General features: G+C 55.5%; 4 protein-coding genes across 4 annotated transcripts; 1 reads left to right on the top strand and 3 right to left on the bottom strand.

Annotated features, from left to right (window-relative positions):
* Positions 1-8: 8 nt before the first annotated feature.
* Positions 9-2,470, bottom strand: B0T26DRAFT_705157 (uncharacterized protein). The gene is made up of 2 exons (XM_060441739.1): positions 1,667-2,470; positions 9-1,597 (listed from the first exon to the last, which is right to left on the bottom strand). The coding sequence occupies exons 1-2, from the start codon at positions 2,159-2,161 to the stop codon at positions 86-88; spliced, it is 2,007 nt and encodes a 668-aa protein (XP_060298973.1). The 5' UTR covers positions 2,162-2,470; the 3' UTR covers positions 9-85.
* Positions 2,471-2,643: 173 nt separating this feature from the next.
* On the top strand, positions 2,644-7,896 carry B0T26DRAFT_870987 (uncharacterized protein). Its single transcript, XM_060447915.1, has 4 exons — positions 2,644-3,219; positions 3,297-3,400; positions 3,466-5,751; positions 5,804-7,896. The coding sequence occupies exons 1-4, from the start codon at positions 2,913-2,915 to the stop codon at positions 7,547-7,549; spliced, it is 4,443 nt and encodes a 1,480-aa protein (XP_060298972.1). The 5' UTR covers positions 2,644-2,912; the 3' UTR covers positions 7,550-7,896.
* Positions 7,897-9,433: 1,537 nt separating this feature from the next.
* On the bottom strand, positions 9,434-14,479 carry B0T26DRAFT_750365 (uncharacterized protein; the record flags this gene model as incomplete). Its single annotated transcript, XM_060445209.1, has 4 exons — positions 9,434-9,548; positions 9,614-9,969; positions 10,025-13,825; positions 13,898-14,479. 4 exons carry the CDS (start codon positions 14,477-14,479, stop codon positions 9,434-9,436), a joined length of 4,854 nt encoding a protein of 1,617 aa, XP_060298971.1.
* A 621-nt stretch (positions 14,480-15,100) lies between these two features.
* On the bottom strand, positions 15,101-16,368 carry B0T26DRAFT_705151 (uncharacterized protein). The gene is made up of 2 exons (XM_060441738.1): positions 15,726-16,368; positions 15,101-15,673 (listed from the first exon to the last, which is right to left on the bottom strand). Exons 1-2 carry the CDS (start codon positions 15,976-15,978, stop codon positions 15,567-15,569), a joined length of 360 nt encoding a protein of 119 aa, XP_060298970.1. The 5' UTR covers positions 15,979-16,368; the 3' UTR covers positions 15,101-15,566.
* Between the last annotated feature and the right edge of the window lie 1,650 nt (positions 16,369-18,018).

Here is an 18,018-nt window from a genome sequence, read left to right as displayed (position 1 = left end):
TGACCAATAGCTAGGTAACTCCAGAGACAGAGGGGGTGCTAGACAATTATATCTATACACACGTACTATATACAGATCTAGTTTATTACTGTACACCGATAGCCTCAAAAGGGTCCTGCTCGTCGCCTTCTTCTGTCTGACGAAAATCTCCCTGATCTTGATCATCGCCTTCTTTTTTGGGGCTACGATGCTCTCGCTGATTCGGGTCCATGACGTAGTACTTCGCATTGAACCGCTGCACCTGGCCGGCCAAGATGGTGCGTCTCATCTTGAGTTTCTTGATTAGTCTCTGGTCGCGTGTTAACTCGTTCTGAATAACCGCGTCGATGGCGGCAATTATGCGCTTGCCCACGGAGATCATCTCCTGGTAGTCGCCCGAGTTCTTCTCGCGCTGCTCCTCGGGCGAGTCCGTCTGGCGCAGCGGGTACGAGGACGTGGCCGTCAGAATCCGGTACGGCTCCCACATGAGCTCGGTGGCCATGACGATCTGCCTGCCGACGGCGAGCTTGCTGGCGTCGGGCTCGGCCGCCTTCTTGTCCAGGTCGTACAGGTGGCGCGTGTTGGCGCGGGCGGCCTGCAGGAACAGGCGCATGGTGAGGGCGTCGGGATCGCGCACCTTCTTCACCATGGCGTCGAGGATGCGGCAGGCGTTGTCGAACGAGTTGGGGTTCAGGTTGTCATGGATGCACGTGCCCATGGCGGCCCGCATCACCGCCTGCATCATCTCGTTGGCGGGCATGTTGCTCACCAGCTCCGCCGCCTTGGTGCTGCCCTTGCCTAGCTGCAGCACCCGGAGATACCGCGTGTAGTTGTCGCGGTCGGGCTTGACGCCGTACTCGCTCGTCAGCAGGTCCCAGTATCGCGGCGCCAGCGACGTTCTGCGTGTGGACCGCAGCGATATGAGGATCAAGGATAGCGTGTTCTTGCCGGGAGTGGCGTATGCCGAAAACTTCCGTCTTGCAGGGGCAGTGGTAGTCCGGGCAGCTGCCACAACCTGTCCGCCCTTGGCGGTCGACGCCTTCGAAGGCGCCTTGTCGGGGATCGCACCGGGCGTCTTAGCGAAGTTGGGGATGTTCATAGTCTGCTCGATTAGGTCAAGGACGCTCTCGTTGTCGGGCTTGTTGCCGAGAACGAGGATTCGTCCCATGGCGCACACAAGCTCCTCGTCGAGAATGAGCTGGCCCTTACGCCAGCTTCTGATAGCCGCATCCCAGAGAATCCTGGCCCTCTCGAGCACGATTTTGGTAGTGGCCTCCAGAAGAGTTCTATCCTGGTCACGCGCCCGCCAGGACATGGCCGGCTGCTTCCTGAGAGCGTTGAGCATGATGGTATATGTTTGGTTGTCGGGAGCGCGTATCCCCGATTCGGTGGCAGTCGCCGCAATACTATACATGGCATCAATGTCGAAGGCACGAGCGCAGACCTCGAGAACGGCATTGAGGTGGGTTGTGTTGGGCTGGAGGGTGTCCGTCTTGAGCATTGTGTGGTAGATCCGAAGTGCCTCTGACACAGCCAGCTTGGCGTGCGGCGAGTCGGCGCAGCCACGAAAGATGATGGTGTACGTCTTAGCATCGGGCCTCTGGCCGCGTTTCTTCATCTATACGAGACGAAAGGGTTAGTATCAACGTGGAAGTGTTTTTGGTGTTCGCCTGTGCGTATAACCCACCTCGTTGAAGAGTTTAATGGCCTTGTGTAGCCGGTGGTTTTTCATCTGATAGTCGATCAAATGGTTCCAGCTGACTTGCACCTTGGTATCCCGACTCGTTTTTTGCGCCATCAACAAAGCCTCATCATAGCGGTTATCTGCCAGCGCCGTCTTGACATGGTCGCCGATCAATAAGGGGTCCTTGAGATACTGCAGGTGCTTCTTGACAACCCACTCAAGCTTCCTCGTCGCAGCGGTACTTGTAGGTGCAGGCTCGATCGACTCCCCTTGCTCATCCGGATGATGCACGTATTCATCAGAAGTGGGAGATGCGGGAGGACGTGGCACGGGACGGGTCCACGTCTTCTTCTGGCCGACTGCAGCCGGCGTTGAGGCGGGGACAGAGGCGAGACGACTCTTGGGGGTCCGGAGTGCGTGTACTAGTCGCCTTTGAGCCGGCGCAATATTCGAGAACGGACTTAGACCCCTCCTCAGGCAAGCTCGACAGACGTACATGGCTGCGGCTGTCAGTTTTTGGGTTGTGGCTATTGCCAGCGTTGGCGTGGGCGTCGTTGTCGTCGACGTTTCGTCGTATCGCCGCGTCCCCGTTTCACGACGCTCCTAAGGGTGCTTCTGACCAAAACTGTAGCCTTTGCTGCGTTATCTAGCGCATCGCCTATTCTACCAGAGTGCGGTAGAGTGAGGAGGGTGCTGATGCCTGGGAGAAGCCAGTGCGGCAGAGAGCAGAGCAAGTGATGTTTCCCACGATGTCTTCTTGCGCTATCATCAAATTATTTTGACGGTTTTTTCCCCCCCTACCTTAAGCCATGCCTGCCGGGGATAACTTTTTTAGCGTAGCGACAGGGGGGCGGTAACGAGACGACGTTAGTGGAGGATGGTGCCCCACATAGCTGAGTTGCTGCATGTGGTGCACTGATGCTGCCATTTGCAGGGGTGCGCGTTGCTCGACGCGAGAAACACGAAACAGCGCGTCTGGTGTTCAATGCCTGGCCCACCGTAGCTCGCTTCCCATTATAAGCGGACTCTGGGGGGGTGGAGGGGGCATTTTCACATCATCCAATCCATAGGAGGATCGTAACCCCATGAACAGCAGCCCACCACGGCTTTTCCTACTCCTCCTCGACGCCTTCTTCAAAATACTGTGCCCGTTGCTGCTAGCATGCCCATGCCCAAACCCATGCCTATGCCGCTTTCCTCCTAAGTACGCAACTGGAATTGCACCCGCAACCGCATCACACACAAAGCCATGTCCAAGGCGGCGGGCAAGCGCGACAAGTTCGCCAAGCTCCGCGAGCTGCGGAAGTCGGGCAAGACGGCCTTCGATGGCTACGAGGTCGCCAAGGTCGACGAGTTGTATGAGGAAGTTGACGAGAACCAGTACAAGACCATCGTTCGCAATCGCCTCAACGAGGACGACTTTGTCGTCGACGACAATGGCGAGGGTTATGCCGACGATGGCCGCGAGGAGTGGGATCGCGTCCCTCAATACGAGACGGAGAGCGACGACGACAGCGACTTGACGGGGGCCCGTAAGAAGGGCAAGGGGCGCACCAGTAAGTCTTGTCCTGCTTCTCTCTACCTGCTCCGGCACGCCGCACCCCGAAGCTGACACGCTGCCCTCCCCGTCTAGCCAAGAAACAGCGTGAAGAAGAGCTGGCCAAACAAAACGCCAATGACAGGAATATTTCAGAGTACTTCACCAAGGGCCCTGCCAAGACGCAGCCGAAAGCAAAGGTTTGTCGCTGAAAAATGGTCTTCGCTCGAGACTAGGGTTGCTAATTCGCTGTTTGTCCACACAGGTAATCAAGACAGAAGATGACGACAAGTTCCTCGCCGATCTGCTCGGCGAGGTCGACGCCAACATTCCTGCCCCGGCGCGTCGGCCAGCCAAGAAGAGAGACAGGTCGGCTGAGCGCAGAAAGGCGCGGCCCCTCTCCCCGGTGCGCGAGACCCGTCAGCCAGCCGCCAAGAAGGCCAAAGTGGTCGACGACAGACTGCCCTCGCCCGCCGCAGACGACGCATACATGGCGGGGGACGACGACTTCGTCCCTCACATGGACTACGAGCCTTTGCCCGCTGCCGACGCCATCATGAGCGATCCTCTTCCTTCGTCGCCCTCAGCCAAGATTGTCCAACGCCGAACGCAACTCAAGGCTGACGCTAACGAAGATGACGAGGACGAGGACGACATGATGGAGGTTGCCCATGCCGGCGCTGTGACGGTCAACAGTGTCAATATCTCAGCCGCCCGCCAGTTCAAGAAGATTATCAAGCCGGATCCGTACCCGTCGCCGGCCAGCTCGTCGCCGGTCAAGGCCGTAGATGCCACCGTTGATGCCTCTTCGTGGAACGACATCAGCCAGAAGCTTAACGTCATGTCCAGTTCGCAGGGCGAAACTAGGAGCGTCGGCAAGATCGACTACAAGGACGCCATTGAGCCCGATGGTAGCCTGAACATATTCTGGACCGACTACACCGAGGTCAATGGCAGCTTGTGTCTGTTCGGCAAGGTCCTCAACAAGAAGACGAAGAGCTACGTCAGCTGTTTCGTCAAGGTTGACAATATCCTACGGAAGCTGTACTTCTTGCCGCGTAAGCATCGCATAGAGTACGGCGAGGAGTCAACGGAGCAGGTCGAGATGATGGACGTCTACAACGAAATCGACACCATGATGACCAAGATGAACGTGGGCATGTACAAGATCAAGAGCTGCAATCGGAAATACGCATTCGAGCTTCCGGGCATTGAAAAAGAGAGCCTCTACATGAAGCTCTGCTACCCCTACACCAAGCCCCAGATCGACATGAACAAGACGGGCGAGACCTTCTCGCACGTCTTCGGAACTAACACGGCCCTATTTGAGCAGTTTGTGCTCTGGAAGAACATCATGGGTCCGTGCTGGCTGAAGATCCAGGACGCCGACTTTGGCTCCCTCAAGAATGCCTCGCATTGCCGGCTGGAAGTCCTGGTCGAACATCCCAACATGGTTTCGACGCTGAGCGAGGCCGACAATCTGGACGCGCCCCCTCTGACGCTCATGAGCATTGCCATGCGCACCGTGTTCAATGCTAAGGACAACAAGCAGGAGATACTTGCCGTCAGCGCCAGAATATACGAAGACGTGTCTCTGGTCGACACCACGCCTGCCGAGAAACTGCCCTGCCGCACCTTCACTCTCGTCCGGCCGCACGGCAGCGCGTTTCCTCTCGGCTTCGAAAAGATGGCCAAAGAGAGAAAGCAGGGTCTTATCAAGCTCATGAGACAGGAGTCGGAGATGCTGTCTTTCTTCCTTGCCCAGATTGACGTTGTCGACCCCGACGTCATTGTCGGGCACCAGCTCGAGGGCGTCGACTACAGCATCCTGCTAAACCGCCTCCACGAGAAGAAAACGAACCAGTGGTCTCGGCTCGGCAGGCTAAGGCGATCGCAGTGGCCGTCGTCCATCGGCAAGATAGGCAACAATGTATTTGCTGAGCGCCAGGTTATGGCTGGCCGACTTCTTTGTGATCTGGCAAACGATGCCGGCAAGTCAATCATGTTCAAGTGCACGTCGTGGAACTTGACTGAAATGTGCAATCTCTATCTTGCGGGCGAGCACAGCCGGAGGGAGGTGGACAACGAAGTTGCCCTCAAGACTTGGGTGACGACAAAAGACGGCCTGATGGCCTACGTGACGCACGTCGAGACTGACACGTTTTTTATTGCCGCTCTGGCCATGAGGGTTCAGATTCTCCCACTCACCAAGGTTCTCACCAATCTCGCCGGCAACTCGTGGGCGAGGACCCTCACAGGAACCCGCGCTGAGCGTAACGAATACATTCTGCTCCACGAGTTCTACAAGAACAGGTACATTTGCCCAGACAAGCAAGTCTTCAAGGGCCGAGCTCGTGTTGAAGACGAGAACCAGGATGGCGCAGAGGGCGGGGATGCGAAAAAGAAGGAGAAGTACAAGGGCGGCCTGGTCTTTGAGCCCGAGAAGGGCCTTTATGATAAGTTTGTCCTCGTGATGGACTTCAACTCGCTCTACCCCTCCATCATCCAGGAGTTCAACATTTGCTTTACCACAGTCGATCGATCATCATTGGTAAGTTGTTGAGCATCTATTGTTTCCGCGCTCATCGCTAACCTACGAGCAGTCAGACGATGGGGATGAGGTGCCCGAGGTTCCCGCCCAACAGGCCCAAGGTGTACTACCCAAGCTTATCGCAACGCTGGTTAGTCGCCGAAAGCAAGTCAAGAGTCTGATGAAGGACAAAAACGCCACCCCAGAGCAGCTCGCAACATGGGACATCAAGCAGCTAGCCCTGAAGCTGACGGCCAACTCCATGTATGGCTGTCTCGGATATACAAAGTCGAGGTTCTACGCCAGGCCCCTTGCTGTGCTCACGACCTACAAGGGCCGTGAGATTCTAAGAAGTACCAAGGAGTTGGCAGAGAGCAAGTCGCTGCAGGTCATCTACGGCGACACCGACTCTGTAATGATCAACGCCAATGTGGACAATGTCGCCGACGCGCTTCGGGTTGGCCACGAGTTCAAGAAGGCCGTCAACGAGCGCTACAGGCTTCTCGAGATTGACATTGACAACATCTTCCGCCGGATTCTCCTCCAGGCTAAAAAGAAGTATGCCGCCAGCAACCTGGTGGAGTCGGACGGCAAGTATATCGAGAAGATGGAGGTGAAGGGTCTCGACATGAAGCGCCGCGAGTACTGCGGCCTGTCAAAGGAGATATCCAAAAACATCCTCGAGGACATCCTATCTGGCGACGATACCGAGGTGTCCATTCAGCGTATCCACGAGTACCTACGCACGGTAGCCGTCAAAATGCGCGAGAATGCGGTTCCGCTGCACAAGTACATCATCTCTACGCAGCTTGGAAAGGCGCCCAAGGATTATCCCAACTCAGACAGCATGCCGCAGGTCCAGGTGGCCCTGCGCGACCTAGCACGAGGTAAGACCGTCCGAAAAGGCGACGTTATCCGGTACGTCATCACGGGCGACAGCAAGAACACGTCCGAGGCAGTAGCCAAGCGTGCCTACACGCCCCAAGACGTGATGAAGGCCGATTCGGGCCTCACCCCAGACGTCGAGTGGTACATTGCCAAGCAAATCTTCCCGCCCGTGGAGCGTCTTTGCGCCAACATTGTCGGTACCTCCACTGCCCAGCTTGCCGAGAACTTGGGACTCGACATTCGGCGCTATGTGAACAACAGCAACAATGGCAATTCGGGCGGCGGCAACGATGTTGAGATCCACCCCCTTGAGTCGCAGATACCCGACAACGTCCGCTTCAGCGACTGCGTGCGACTGTCCCTCCGCTGCCGTGCCTGCAAGGCGAGCGCGCCATTCGAGGGCCTACTTAGCTCTCCCGACCGCATAGCGCCCGGCGGAGTGGTCTGCCCGTCGTGCGGCGTCACGCTGTCCACGCTCTCGGTGGTCGCCCAGGTCGAGGCCGCCATCCGCGCCCAGACGGCCCGCTACTATGAGGGCTGGCTGGTGTGCGACGACCCAAGCTGCGGGAACCGCACACGCCAGATGAGCGTGTACGGCAACCGCTGCATAGGCCCCAAGGGTCTAGCCCGCGATTGCCTCGGACGCATGCGCTACGAGATGGGCGAGCGAGATATGTACAACCAGCTTGTCTACTACTCCAGCTTGTGGGATGTCGACAAGGCCCGCACCAAGGCCAGCGCCGCTTCCGTTGCTGGCTCGGACGCGTCTGTGCCGGCGGAAAGCAGGGATAAGATCCTCGCGCTAGCAGAGCACAATCGCGTTCGCTTTGGTACCGTCAAGGGCGTCGTGGACAAATACCTAGACAAGTGCGGTCGGCAGTGGGTCGCTATGGATACCCTGTTTACAAAGCTCGGATTCTCTGCTGTTTGATCGTGATTTGGGAGGCGACCAAAGGAGGCGTGCGTACGTGGTCCGTTGGGTTGAGAGGGTAGCAGCTAAATTGTATGTATTACTAGCCTCGTGTTGGATTGAGCCGAAGGGCATTGGACAAGCATGTATTTGCTGTCAGGAAACGGCGGTTATGATTGCGTATATTCGTTTATTGTTTTCGGCGAGACACGGCTTAGGCTAGGCGTTACATCAGACGGTGTTTTTGTTTACGGACGAGCATGGCTGTATATGGCCTCGAGTGTAACTATTCCTTCGGTTTGATTCTAATGTCCACACTGCGTCTTGACTTATGTCTATCCACTGGAAATGACAACGGCGAGTTGAACAAGCTTATGCATGGCCAGAGCCTTTGTTGAAGGGGATGGTATGTTATTGATGTCGCTGCTGCAAGTTTACTACTCGACCAGCCATGTCGATCCATATACACATTCACAAGAGCGATTCAAGGCCACCGAGTGAAGATATTCCCAGAAACGGCACGATATTATTATTCCCACATTCCCCAATCTTATAGGTGTGATGTTACGCAATCGCAGAAGGAAGCGAGCGCAGCAGCAAGTAATAACAACCTATCTGAAAGCCAAACCGGCCAAAAAAGCCATTGCATGACATGAATGAAGCGAGGTGGTTGAGCATACAGTGTGTGTACCGGTCGTCAACGCCTGTCCCGTCGTCCTACAACGCAAGCTGGCTGGCTGGCTCAACCACACAGCCGACCACAAACCCTTGCATATGTGTATGTATACGACCACACCCTTCTCGCTTCTTCGTTCGTCGTTCATCCTTTGTCGTGCAGTCCAGAGGAGTTCGTGCCTCCTTTCGCCTCTCCATCGTTTCCCTCGGCCGACATGTCAGCCCGCCCACCCGGGTTGTGTGCCGACGACCCCTTATCTCAAGACTTTGGGCGAGTATGTACTGTACATACTTGATCGCCAAACCCTCTTCTCTCTTTCTCTGACCCTCTCCCTCAGTCTAGATCGGCCAACACGCCCCCTCCTTCACTGTAGATATCCCAACAACAGCGAGGTGAGCAAACAAGAGCACACGAAAGAGCGAGGCAAGCAGCAAAGAATGAGCAAGTAGGAAACAGAGTGACTGGTACAGAAAATACAACAAAAAACACTGTCAAAATGGTTCTCTCTCCCTCATGCCTTGCATTCGAGAACAAACTCTCCCACGCCACCAGGCAGGCACGAGCTTCCGGTGTGAGGAAATAACAGAGATAAAACCCCGAAACACAGAGATGCACATCCATATTTGTCTGCCACCGCATGAAGCTAAATTGAATAAAACCATCCTTCTTCCGGAACTCTCGTCATGTTGCCTGCTCATGTCGCGATCATGGCAAATTTCTCTAATATGCCACTGCACTCGGCCGCCCTTCGCGTCTTCCCAAATCATTTCCCGGCTCATTCTCTCTCCCCTCGGACAAGACACAAACTGTCAGAGTAGGGGTGGCAGAACCAACACGAAAAAGATGAGAAAAAAACACCAAAGCAGAGGCAATGCACAAAGGGCTCTGAAGGGTAGGAAAGCACCGAATGTATTAGAAAGAGATAAGCAGGGACCTCCTTCCCCAGTGCCTTCTGCAAAGAGCAAAAATGCATAGAGACTTTTTAAAACATATAATCAACACAAGGGTGGAAGTGAAAGGTAAGCCCATCCCAACTCCACGAAAGAAACAAAGAAATGGGTGGTTGTGCAAAACGTCTATCCGAATGGGGGGAGGTATCATGAATGAAGGGGCGCAACTCTTAGAAAACAGTTTTGTAAAACCCCGCCGCAAATGCAAATAGCAAACCCGCCCGGTCTATGCACAAGTTATGGAGGCAAGACACCGTGATCTAATGGAAAAAAGACCCTCTAGTTCCCCTTCTTCGCGTCGCTGTTTGCCGAGTCAGGCGCTACCTTGGCCAACGCCGGCGACGCAGCGGTTGATGGAGGTGAAGTCGGGTGTTCTCCTGTATCGGCGAGAAGACTGTGTCTCTTGTTAGCACCGAGGCATCCTTTCACGTGTCTTCCCTCGCTCGGAAGACTGCTTACCCAAATGCATTTGTGTGGGCAACCGAATCGCGCGTCGGCGGGGTTCCAGTGCGTGAGGATGCACCAGAGTCCTCGCCGCCCCGTCCAAAAGCACCACCGGGGCCAGCTAGTCGCCGGCCGCTGTTGCTACGAGAGCTGAACATGGACGTGGGCCCGAAGCCAACGTTTTGGCTCGACGAACGGCTCACATTTCCCTTGAGTCGTCGTAGGTCATCCATACCAACCTGGTTCGGGGCTGGTTGCGTGTACGAGAAGTTCCGAGCGTCTCCGCGGCCAGATTGCATGCGTCCGCCTTGCGGTCCCCGTTGGCTGCTGCGCGCGCTCTCGGCCGCCTTTAGGGCAATTGCCGCCTCGGCCTGTGAAGAGTGTCAGTTTCATGATCAAGAGAGATGCGTGGCGATAAGTACATACCTCAGCTCTAACTTCCTCCAGTGTCTTGGGGCCCTTGTTCGTATCCTTGGAGCTCCAACGCTGCCGGCGGAGATCAACAATGTCCATAAGCATGAACTTCAGGCGACTAGGAAGGTCTGGAAGCGCAATGATCGATTCGATACGTTGGAAGTACACATCCATCATCGGCCGGCCCTTGTCGGTGCTGTCCAGATTACCGCCGATTGTCCGTAGAAGTTTGGTCAAAGACTCGATCTCGGCCTCATCGGGGATGCCCTGGAACTCGAGCAACTTTCGCACACACTCGTGCATGATGCGTTCCGTAAGCATACCAAGTTTGTAGAGCTCACCAATGAACTGAACGAGACCCAAGCCGCGTCGCTTGGCAGCCGCAGCAATGTAGTACTCGTCCGACAGCAGGACGGCCTCGCCGCCCTTCTTGTCGTCTCCTCCCTGAACCTCCGGGAGGTCGACCTTCCATCCACGTTCGAACTCCTCTTGGCATCGGTTGAGGAGATACTTGCGGAACAGAGCACCGCCGCTGACAACATTGCCCTGCTTGTCGAGGATGTTCTCATCGCGGATCTCGGAGCTCATCATCTCAAGCATCCGCTTGCAGAACTTGGCATACATGGACGCCCAGTGCGCCTCGTCGGTCGCCTTCTCAAATGTGAGCTGAATGACTTGCCGCAACGTGCGGCCGTCTGCCTCGTTCTTGGACTGCCCAGCAATAGCGAGGATCTGATCCGAAATCTTGTCAAACTTCTCAGGTGTCATCTTGTTCAGAGCAGCTTTGACCTTTCGCTGCACCATTTCGGGATCGAGATTGCCGTTCGGGCCAGCTGCGGCCGTGGAAGCCTGCGAGCCCTTGCTGAAAACACTGGTTGGCTTCCAGCCTGTGGATGTGATGGCAATTGGCTTGAGGTCCATGTTTTGGGTAAGCGGCATGGTCTTAGCAGCCTGAGCTTCTCCCTTGTGGCTGTAATCAGTCCTCTTGCTACCGCCACCGCCGCGCCTGCTTTGCGTGCGGGGCGATCCAGGCATACCACCGCTGTTTGTCGAGGAAGGAGTACGAGCCGTGAACTGGCCTGGGCCAGGGAAGGTACCCGCACGGCCGCCTCCAAAGGCCGGCACGTTGGATCGGCCGAGGTTGCCTCCCGGCATGTTGCGGAACTGGTCCCCGATGGCAGGGGCAGGAGTCTTGAAGGTGCCCATGGGTTGAGGGAAACCACCTGGGGCACCGCCAGCCCGAGGTCGTCCGGCTCCCGGGCCGGGAGTTCGTGCAGTCGCAGACCGAGAGCCATCAGAATCGCCAATGAGAGACTTGACCTGCTGGTGGAACTCTAGAGATGGCTGCTCAGTGAAGACATTTTGGAATTGGAGGAGGAACTGCGCGTCATACTTGAACACCTTGCCTTTCTTGTGGACAGCGGCGTTTAGGGCCGGGTTGGGCGAAGCAATGCCTGCAGGGTAGATGTTGTATTCCACGCCTTGCAGGAAGCGCGAAGACCTCAGTGACTGAAGTGCGGCGCTCGGCTGGGGTGCTTCGACAGGCTTTGTGTTGAGCGGAGCTAGGTTGAGAGGGACAGGCTTGCTTCTCTTCTCAGCCGCGACCGCCTTTGCTCCGGAAGCTGAGCCAGCATCGGCAACGCTAGGGCTAGCAGCCTTATCCGAAGGCGAAGATGCTGTCGCGTCCTTAATGTCGGAGAGCTTGAGGCTATCGATCTTCTTAGCCAGAAGGTCGGCTACGGACTCGCCGGCGGTACCCTTCGACTCGTTCTCCTTTCGCTTTCGCTCACGCTCTTCTTCGAGTCTCTCCATCTCTCGCTCCTGCTCGCGAAGCTTTCGGTCGTTCTCAGCATCCGTTATGGCCTTGTTAGCCTCAGCCGCCTTCTTGGCAGCTGCCGCCTCGGCCGCCTTCCTAGCAGAAATCTCGGCTTGCTGCTTCTCACGAAGAGCATCTGCCTCCTCCATCTCGCGGACCATGCGGTCCATATATTCATCCTCTGTCTCAGTAGGGACCGCGGATGACTTTTCCTCCTCCTGCTTCTTCGCAGCTTCTACAGCAGCGTCGGCCTCAGCCTTTGCCTTAGCGTCGGCCGCAGCCTTCGCCTCGGCTTCGGCATCCTTTCTTGCTTTGGCGTCCTCTGCAGCCTTGGCGTCCTCCGCAGCCTTGGCAGCCTCTGCCGCCTTGGCCTCTTCAGCAGCCTTTGCTTCTTCAGCAGCCTTCTTTTCGGCAGCCTCCTTCGCGGCAGCAAGACGCTGTTCCTCTTCAACTCGGGCAGCCTCCTTAGCCTGCTCAGCTGCAGAAGCTTGGTCCAGTTTGGCCTTCTCAGCTGCAGCTTCGTCGTCCTTCGACTTACTGACACCTGGGCTTTCGACAGCAGCAGTACGAACAGCCGACATGAACTCGTTCCGGAGCTGCTCGGCCGACTTGTTACTGGCAGCATTGGTGCTGTCAGACCGACCGTGTGCTGGCGTTGAAGGCTTAGGTGGAGGCGTGGGAGTCGAAGCAACGACAGGGGGGGTCCTGGTGTTCTGAATGCTGGGAGCTGGCGACGCCGGAGACTTGATCGCGTTCAGGTCGAGAATGTTGCCTGCCTGGTCCCTGATGACGATATTTCCCTTTTTGGGCCGTGTGAAGGTGGAAGAAGAGACGACAGCAGGAGCCTGCTGCGCAGGGCGTTGCTGTGCGGTGCCTTGAGCGACGACAGATGCCGGAGGCTGGCCAGTGCTGGAGGCTGGACGGTCTGAAACTTGCGACGGGTTGCGAGACATTGCGGTAGCCGCGACGGGTTGCGCTTGGCCGTATGGCTGAGCATAAGAACCGGGGTGGAAAGCTGGAGCGGAGCCTTGTGGGGGTTGGCTCATCTGGCCCATGTAGGGTGGCATCTGCTGCATTTGCTGCATCGCCTGCATCTGCTGCGGGGTATACTGATAGCCCTGTGGCATCAAGACTTGGCCGTACTGATTCATATTGTAGGGGTTGGGATTCATCTGCTGTAGCTTTCCTGTTAGCAGGTCCTCAAATTGCCCGGTTTCTGGTGACAAGTCAATGTGTCCCATAAACTGGGGAGGGAGCACAGGAACAGAACGCAAAGGAACAAAGTCGTAGCGATGTTGTGCTCCATCTGAATACTCTGGCGCTGGCAGGCCGCCGTTCGTATTTTTATGGACCTCCGGTCCCGCGTCCCAACGCTTGCTGTGGTGTCGCGGCCGAGGAGTGATATCCGAGCTTGACTGCTTGACTGAAGAACTGGGCGGCCGCGGATGGGATTTCTCCGAGTCCCGACGCGCCCCTTTGTTCTTCCGGAATGGCTTGAAAGAGGAATGTTCGTTGCTAATGAGGGGGGGATTTACTTGTGGCTGGTGGTGAGCATAAATAGGCATGTTGGGTTGGTAGTATGGCTGGGCGGGTGCTAGGGCAGCCGGGGTCATGGTAGGCGTTCCTCCGTGATGGGGCATGGCCGGAGCTGTGGCAGGACTGGCTCGGTGCGGCTGCGGAGAGTGAGAATTGGGAAACTGGCCTATGCCGCCTCGGCCCTGGTGGTAGGGCATTCCACCGCGACCGCCATTGCCGCGCGGATACGGCTGGGCGGGCGGGAAGCCCATGGTAGGCTGCTGGTTGTATTGGTTGAAGTTGCCGTGACCACCGTGGCCGCTGTGGCCGCCGCGACCGCCACGACCGCCTTGATAACCACCACGACCGTGACCTCCGTGGCCAGCGTCGCCATGAGCGGATGCCTGAGAGTCTCGTCGAGCATGAGGGCTCTGGCCCATTGCACCCTGGTTGTGGGAGATGGAATGTTGCTTCATGTGACGCTGAGCAAGACGCAAGGTTAGCGACGAAGCAGTAGAGAAAATCAGGGACTGGCACGAGAAATTGGTGCTTACGTCATTCTCGCCCGGGAAGCTTCCAAATGTAACGGCCGCCTGGGGATTTAATGGGGCTCGTTGACCGCCGCTCTGCTGCTGCGGGATGGGCGATGGCGAGGTTGCCGGAGACGGAACCCTCGCACCGGGGATGGGAATAGGCCCAGCGACACCAGGTGTGGGCGAGCTAAGAGCAACCGAGGGCGACTCAAAGCCAAACTTGGGAATGGTCTTGTTACCTCCCACGGGCCCTCCGTTGATATGGCTGGGAGCGTTGGCCGCGCTAATGGTGACAGAGCTCTTGCGGGCGTGCTGCTCACCGGGTCCGCCGTTGGGGATCTGGCTGCGAACAATGGGAGGCACGGCCCCGGCGGGAAGTGCCGGCGTGATGTTAGGTCTGCCGTTCATCGGCGCTGTGGTAGGCGACTTTCCATTCTGAGCAACAATCGCAGGAGAGGCCGCAGCCTGTAGCGGAATCTCGTAAGATCCCGTCGCGATCAGCGGCGTCGTCGTCTTCGGCTTGCCACCGGCCGCGGAAGCATACGTGGCAGTAGAAGTGGTCGGCGACGGGGTTTGATTCTGTTGACTCGCAGTGGAAGTCATAAGGGGAATCGGGTGACTCGAAAGCCGTGTTCTTTTCTGGCGCTAGGTTCGCGGGTGGGTGAACTGAGGGTGGAGGGTGGCTGAGATGATCGGTCGGGTGAGGACGTCGAATCTCAAATCCGACAAGTCGCCCAGACAAAGGGAATGATTGTCTTTGCGAAAAAGAAAAGACGCCCGTTCCTATGCGAGCGGATCGTTCCGGCGGGATTGTAGGCCTGGAGGACGCGAGCGCACTCGATGATTAGGGTGGGTTTGGGAAAAACCTGAGGCAGTTGACGCAAAAGTCTATGGTCAAAGAGCGTGGTGGGTGGTTTGGGGCAAAAATGTTGCAGCCGACCGAAGAGTGGACGGCGAACGGCTTCTCGTGGCCCAACACTCGCAATTAAGAAGAGTGGAGATGTATCTCGATTCTCTAGGTCTTGTCCCGAGAATGAGAATACAAATGATATTATGGGGGAGAGAAGAGAACCCGTCGACAGAAAGTTAATCCTCCTTGGGTTCTTCACAAGCGGCTGTGAATGATGATGAAAAAATGAGGAAGCGGCCAAATTTTTTTGGGGGGGAAGCCGCTCTAAGATAGCGCAGCAGAGGAAGGGGGGGGGGGGGGGGGGGGGGGTGCGCCGCCCTGCGTTTTCGCACCGAATCCTAGTCTGACGCCCCCACAAGTACCAAATTCACTTTAATTGCAGCCACCGGTACATACTTGGCACCCTATTTGTCGCGCACGCCTTTTTCGTCGTCTCACAGTTGGTCCTTCCCTTCTTTTGCAAAGCTCAACTTCGTGTTGCACTGCTTAAACTCCCGCTAAAACCCAGTGGCACGCGTTCTTTGAGAACCGCCCCAGATCTGGAAATACCTTCGCGCAGCGCTCTAGGGAAGGTGTTGTAAAGGCCCTAAATGTGATTTGCCTCTCTTTCCCAAGTCTTTTCCTCTCTCTGATGTCCGATACGACATAACGGGATGAAGTGTGACCCTCTAAAAAATACTCGTCCCAAAAGCCCTTGTCATTTATTGAATACATCAGACCATGCTGTCCTCTCAATCATTTCCTTCCCATCTCATCTATTCCTCTAGTCCTAGTATCCCCTTATTTCAGAATCCACTTGCGCGCAATGCTCTCGTGCTTGACGGCCAAGGGGGTGTTTGAGGCGAGAAAGATGCCGAGGGCGGGCATAATGGCATCCGCAGTAGCGTCTGATAAGAGTTAGCACCGCACTCCCGCACTCCAGAAGAATAAATGACATACCATCTATCCTATAGAGCTGGAGTTTCGTTTGGGAGAAATTGGGAATGTCGCCTCCATTCTGGATGTCGACGGGTCGCTGGAGAACAGCGGCGCCGTGGGCGTGAACCAAGCATGCATTTACACCAGCAATCTCGAAATTGTTTTGGCGGTTTTCGAGAATGTCGAAGCGGTTTGCGAGATTGTCGAAGCGCTGGTTCATTTGCTGCTCCATTGCATTGATGCGGTGATTCGTCTGCTGTGTCAAAGCGTTCATCTACTGTCCCAGAGTCTAGACGGCATCGAGGAAGTTCTGCTGGTTCTGAATAGCGCCAATGTTGGCGATGCGATGAGATTGAACACGCAGAGTGTCAAATGCGCCGGCGATGACATCAGGCTCGGGGAGGGCGTCCATTGTGAGGGTGCGAAATGGCAACGCGAGAATGGAATGGCTAAGGCAAAGCTTGCGAGAGACGAGCGAAAGAAAATTTAGTTGGAAAATTTTGGTTGAAGAAATAGCGAAAAGGATGGAGGAGGCATTCTTGTTGGTGGGGTTGACTTAAAAGTTGAGCTCTCCATTCTAGAGCTACCCAGGTGTGGGGGACGGAAAGACACGGCAGCCGCAACCAACTCAGATGAGCTAATTTAGGTAAGAACAGCCAACAGAAGCAGTAAGAGCAGCCGTACAAGGCGATACCCTTCAAGGTACTAGTAGACCTAAGGTACCTACGGCAGCTTCCAGTTCAAGCTGAGCCATGTCTTCCAGCCCGGCGAAATGCCAAATCACGACAAGTCAGTGAGCGTTCGTGCCACAACTCGTTCGTTTTCTGCTGTGAGCACGGAGGGGCAATACTCGACAAGGCCAAGTGGTCAGTCCCGACATGTAGACACATTACCAATCTTTATCTTCTCCCGCCGAGATCAAGGTGCCCTACACAATAAGCTTGTTGAACGCCCACTTGGAGTTAGGTAAACGCCGCGGCGATGCTGCAAGCCTTTAAACTACATTAAATAACATACATATTACAATTGAGGTGCCTTCCATTGGCTCGTACAATCCAATCCCGGAATGTTTGTTAGCGGACGACTTTTGCTCGGCCTCAAGGCTTTTCGCCGAGTGAGGCAATAACTATTAGAACCCCTATTCTAGAATCCTAGAGGCCTAGGTATCTCTTCTCTAAAAGTGCCCATTGATTAATTAAAGGCTTTTGCCTTTTTTTTTTTTTTTTTTGCTGGTTTATTTGCGATAATATTCTCCTTGTTCCCAGGTACCAAGCCAACAAACTTTCAGGGACTAGAGTGTGCACTACGGACAGGACTCTGCTTTAGGATGTGGTTGGTTGACTCCGTATCCTATTCAACAACTAGAAACCTGACAGGTGGTTTTGATGGTTCCCCAGAACCTTCCTCCGAAGAATTTCAAGTTACCTTGCAAATACGTAGACTCATTGATGATTATGAATAAATATAGAATACTGATATATGCCCTGTAATTCCAATCTCGGGGACCAGAAACCAACCAGGCAAGTCAGATATAGATACCAGACATGTACCTCAGGTACCTGGGATACATCGCAACCTACTTGGAGCTTGCGATAAATCTACCACGACGGTCTTTGCTCCTCGGCAGTGGAGCCCCGGGACCAAGCGCCAACTAAGTACTGTGGCTACAACACACTCTGATGGAAATGGGCTTCTTTTTTCGGAGAATGCCTCCGAGTAGAATCCTCGGGAGGAGGACGTCAAAGCTCCTAGCTTGCTGGGCCCTCTCCTCGCCTCGACACACTTCTATGAGGCGAGGACAAACAAGGGGGAGGGGAGGAAACGGCAACTCGGGATGGTGAACGTGCGCCTGCGGCGAGGGGGGCGCCTTCCTCGGATGCCACAGTCATCTGCTTTTCTGAATAATACTACGGAATAGAATCCAGTTGCCTTATTGGAACCGAAAGGCAAAGGCAACGGTATGTTTTTTTTTCCTTCTCCAAGGATTTCTTTCTTTCTTCTAGGCCGACGGAAGCTTCCCTCCACAATAAAGAGGATCTAGGAAAAACTCATCCGGGTATCAAGGGAGCCTTCGACCTGAGGCTCGCGACTGCCACACGTGCTGATTGGGTCAAGTCGTGCAGAGGTAACCTGGGAAAATGCTGGTTCTTTGCGGGTAAAAATGCTACTAAATCAATCCGGGACCCACCTGAGAAGCCCGCAACCCAGAAGACGCTTTGCTTGTGCGCCTCTCCAATTTTTTTTCCAGCAACTGGCCCGGGCGCTGGCGCTGCACTGTACCTACAAGGCACGTTTGAAGTTCGTACAGTGCAGC

This window comes from Lasiosphaeria miniovina (assembly GCF_030549165.1).
Source record: "Lasiosphaeria miniovina strain SMH2392-1A chromosome Unknown B0T26scaffold_3, whole genome shotgun sequence".
Lineage (NCBI taxonomy): Eukaryota > Fungi > Ascomycota > Sordariomycetes > Sordariales > Lasiosphaeriaceae > Lasiosphaeria > Lasiosphaeria miniovina.
This window is presented reverse-complemented; position numbering and strand designations above follow the sequence as displayed.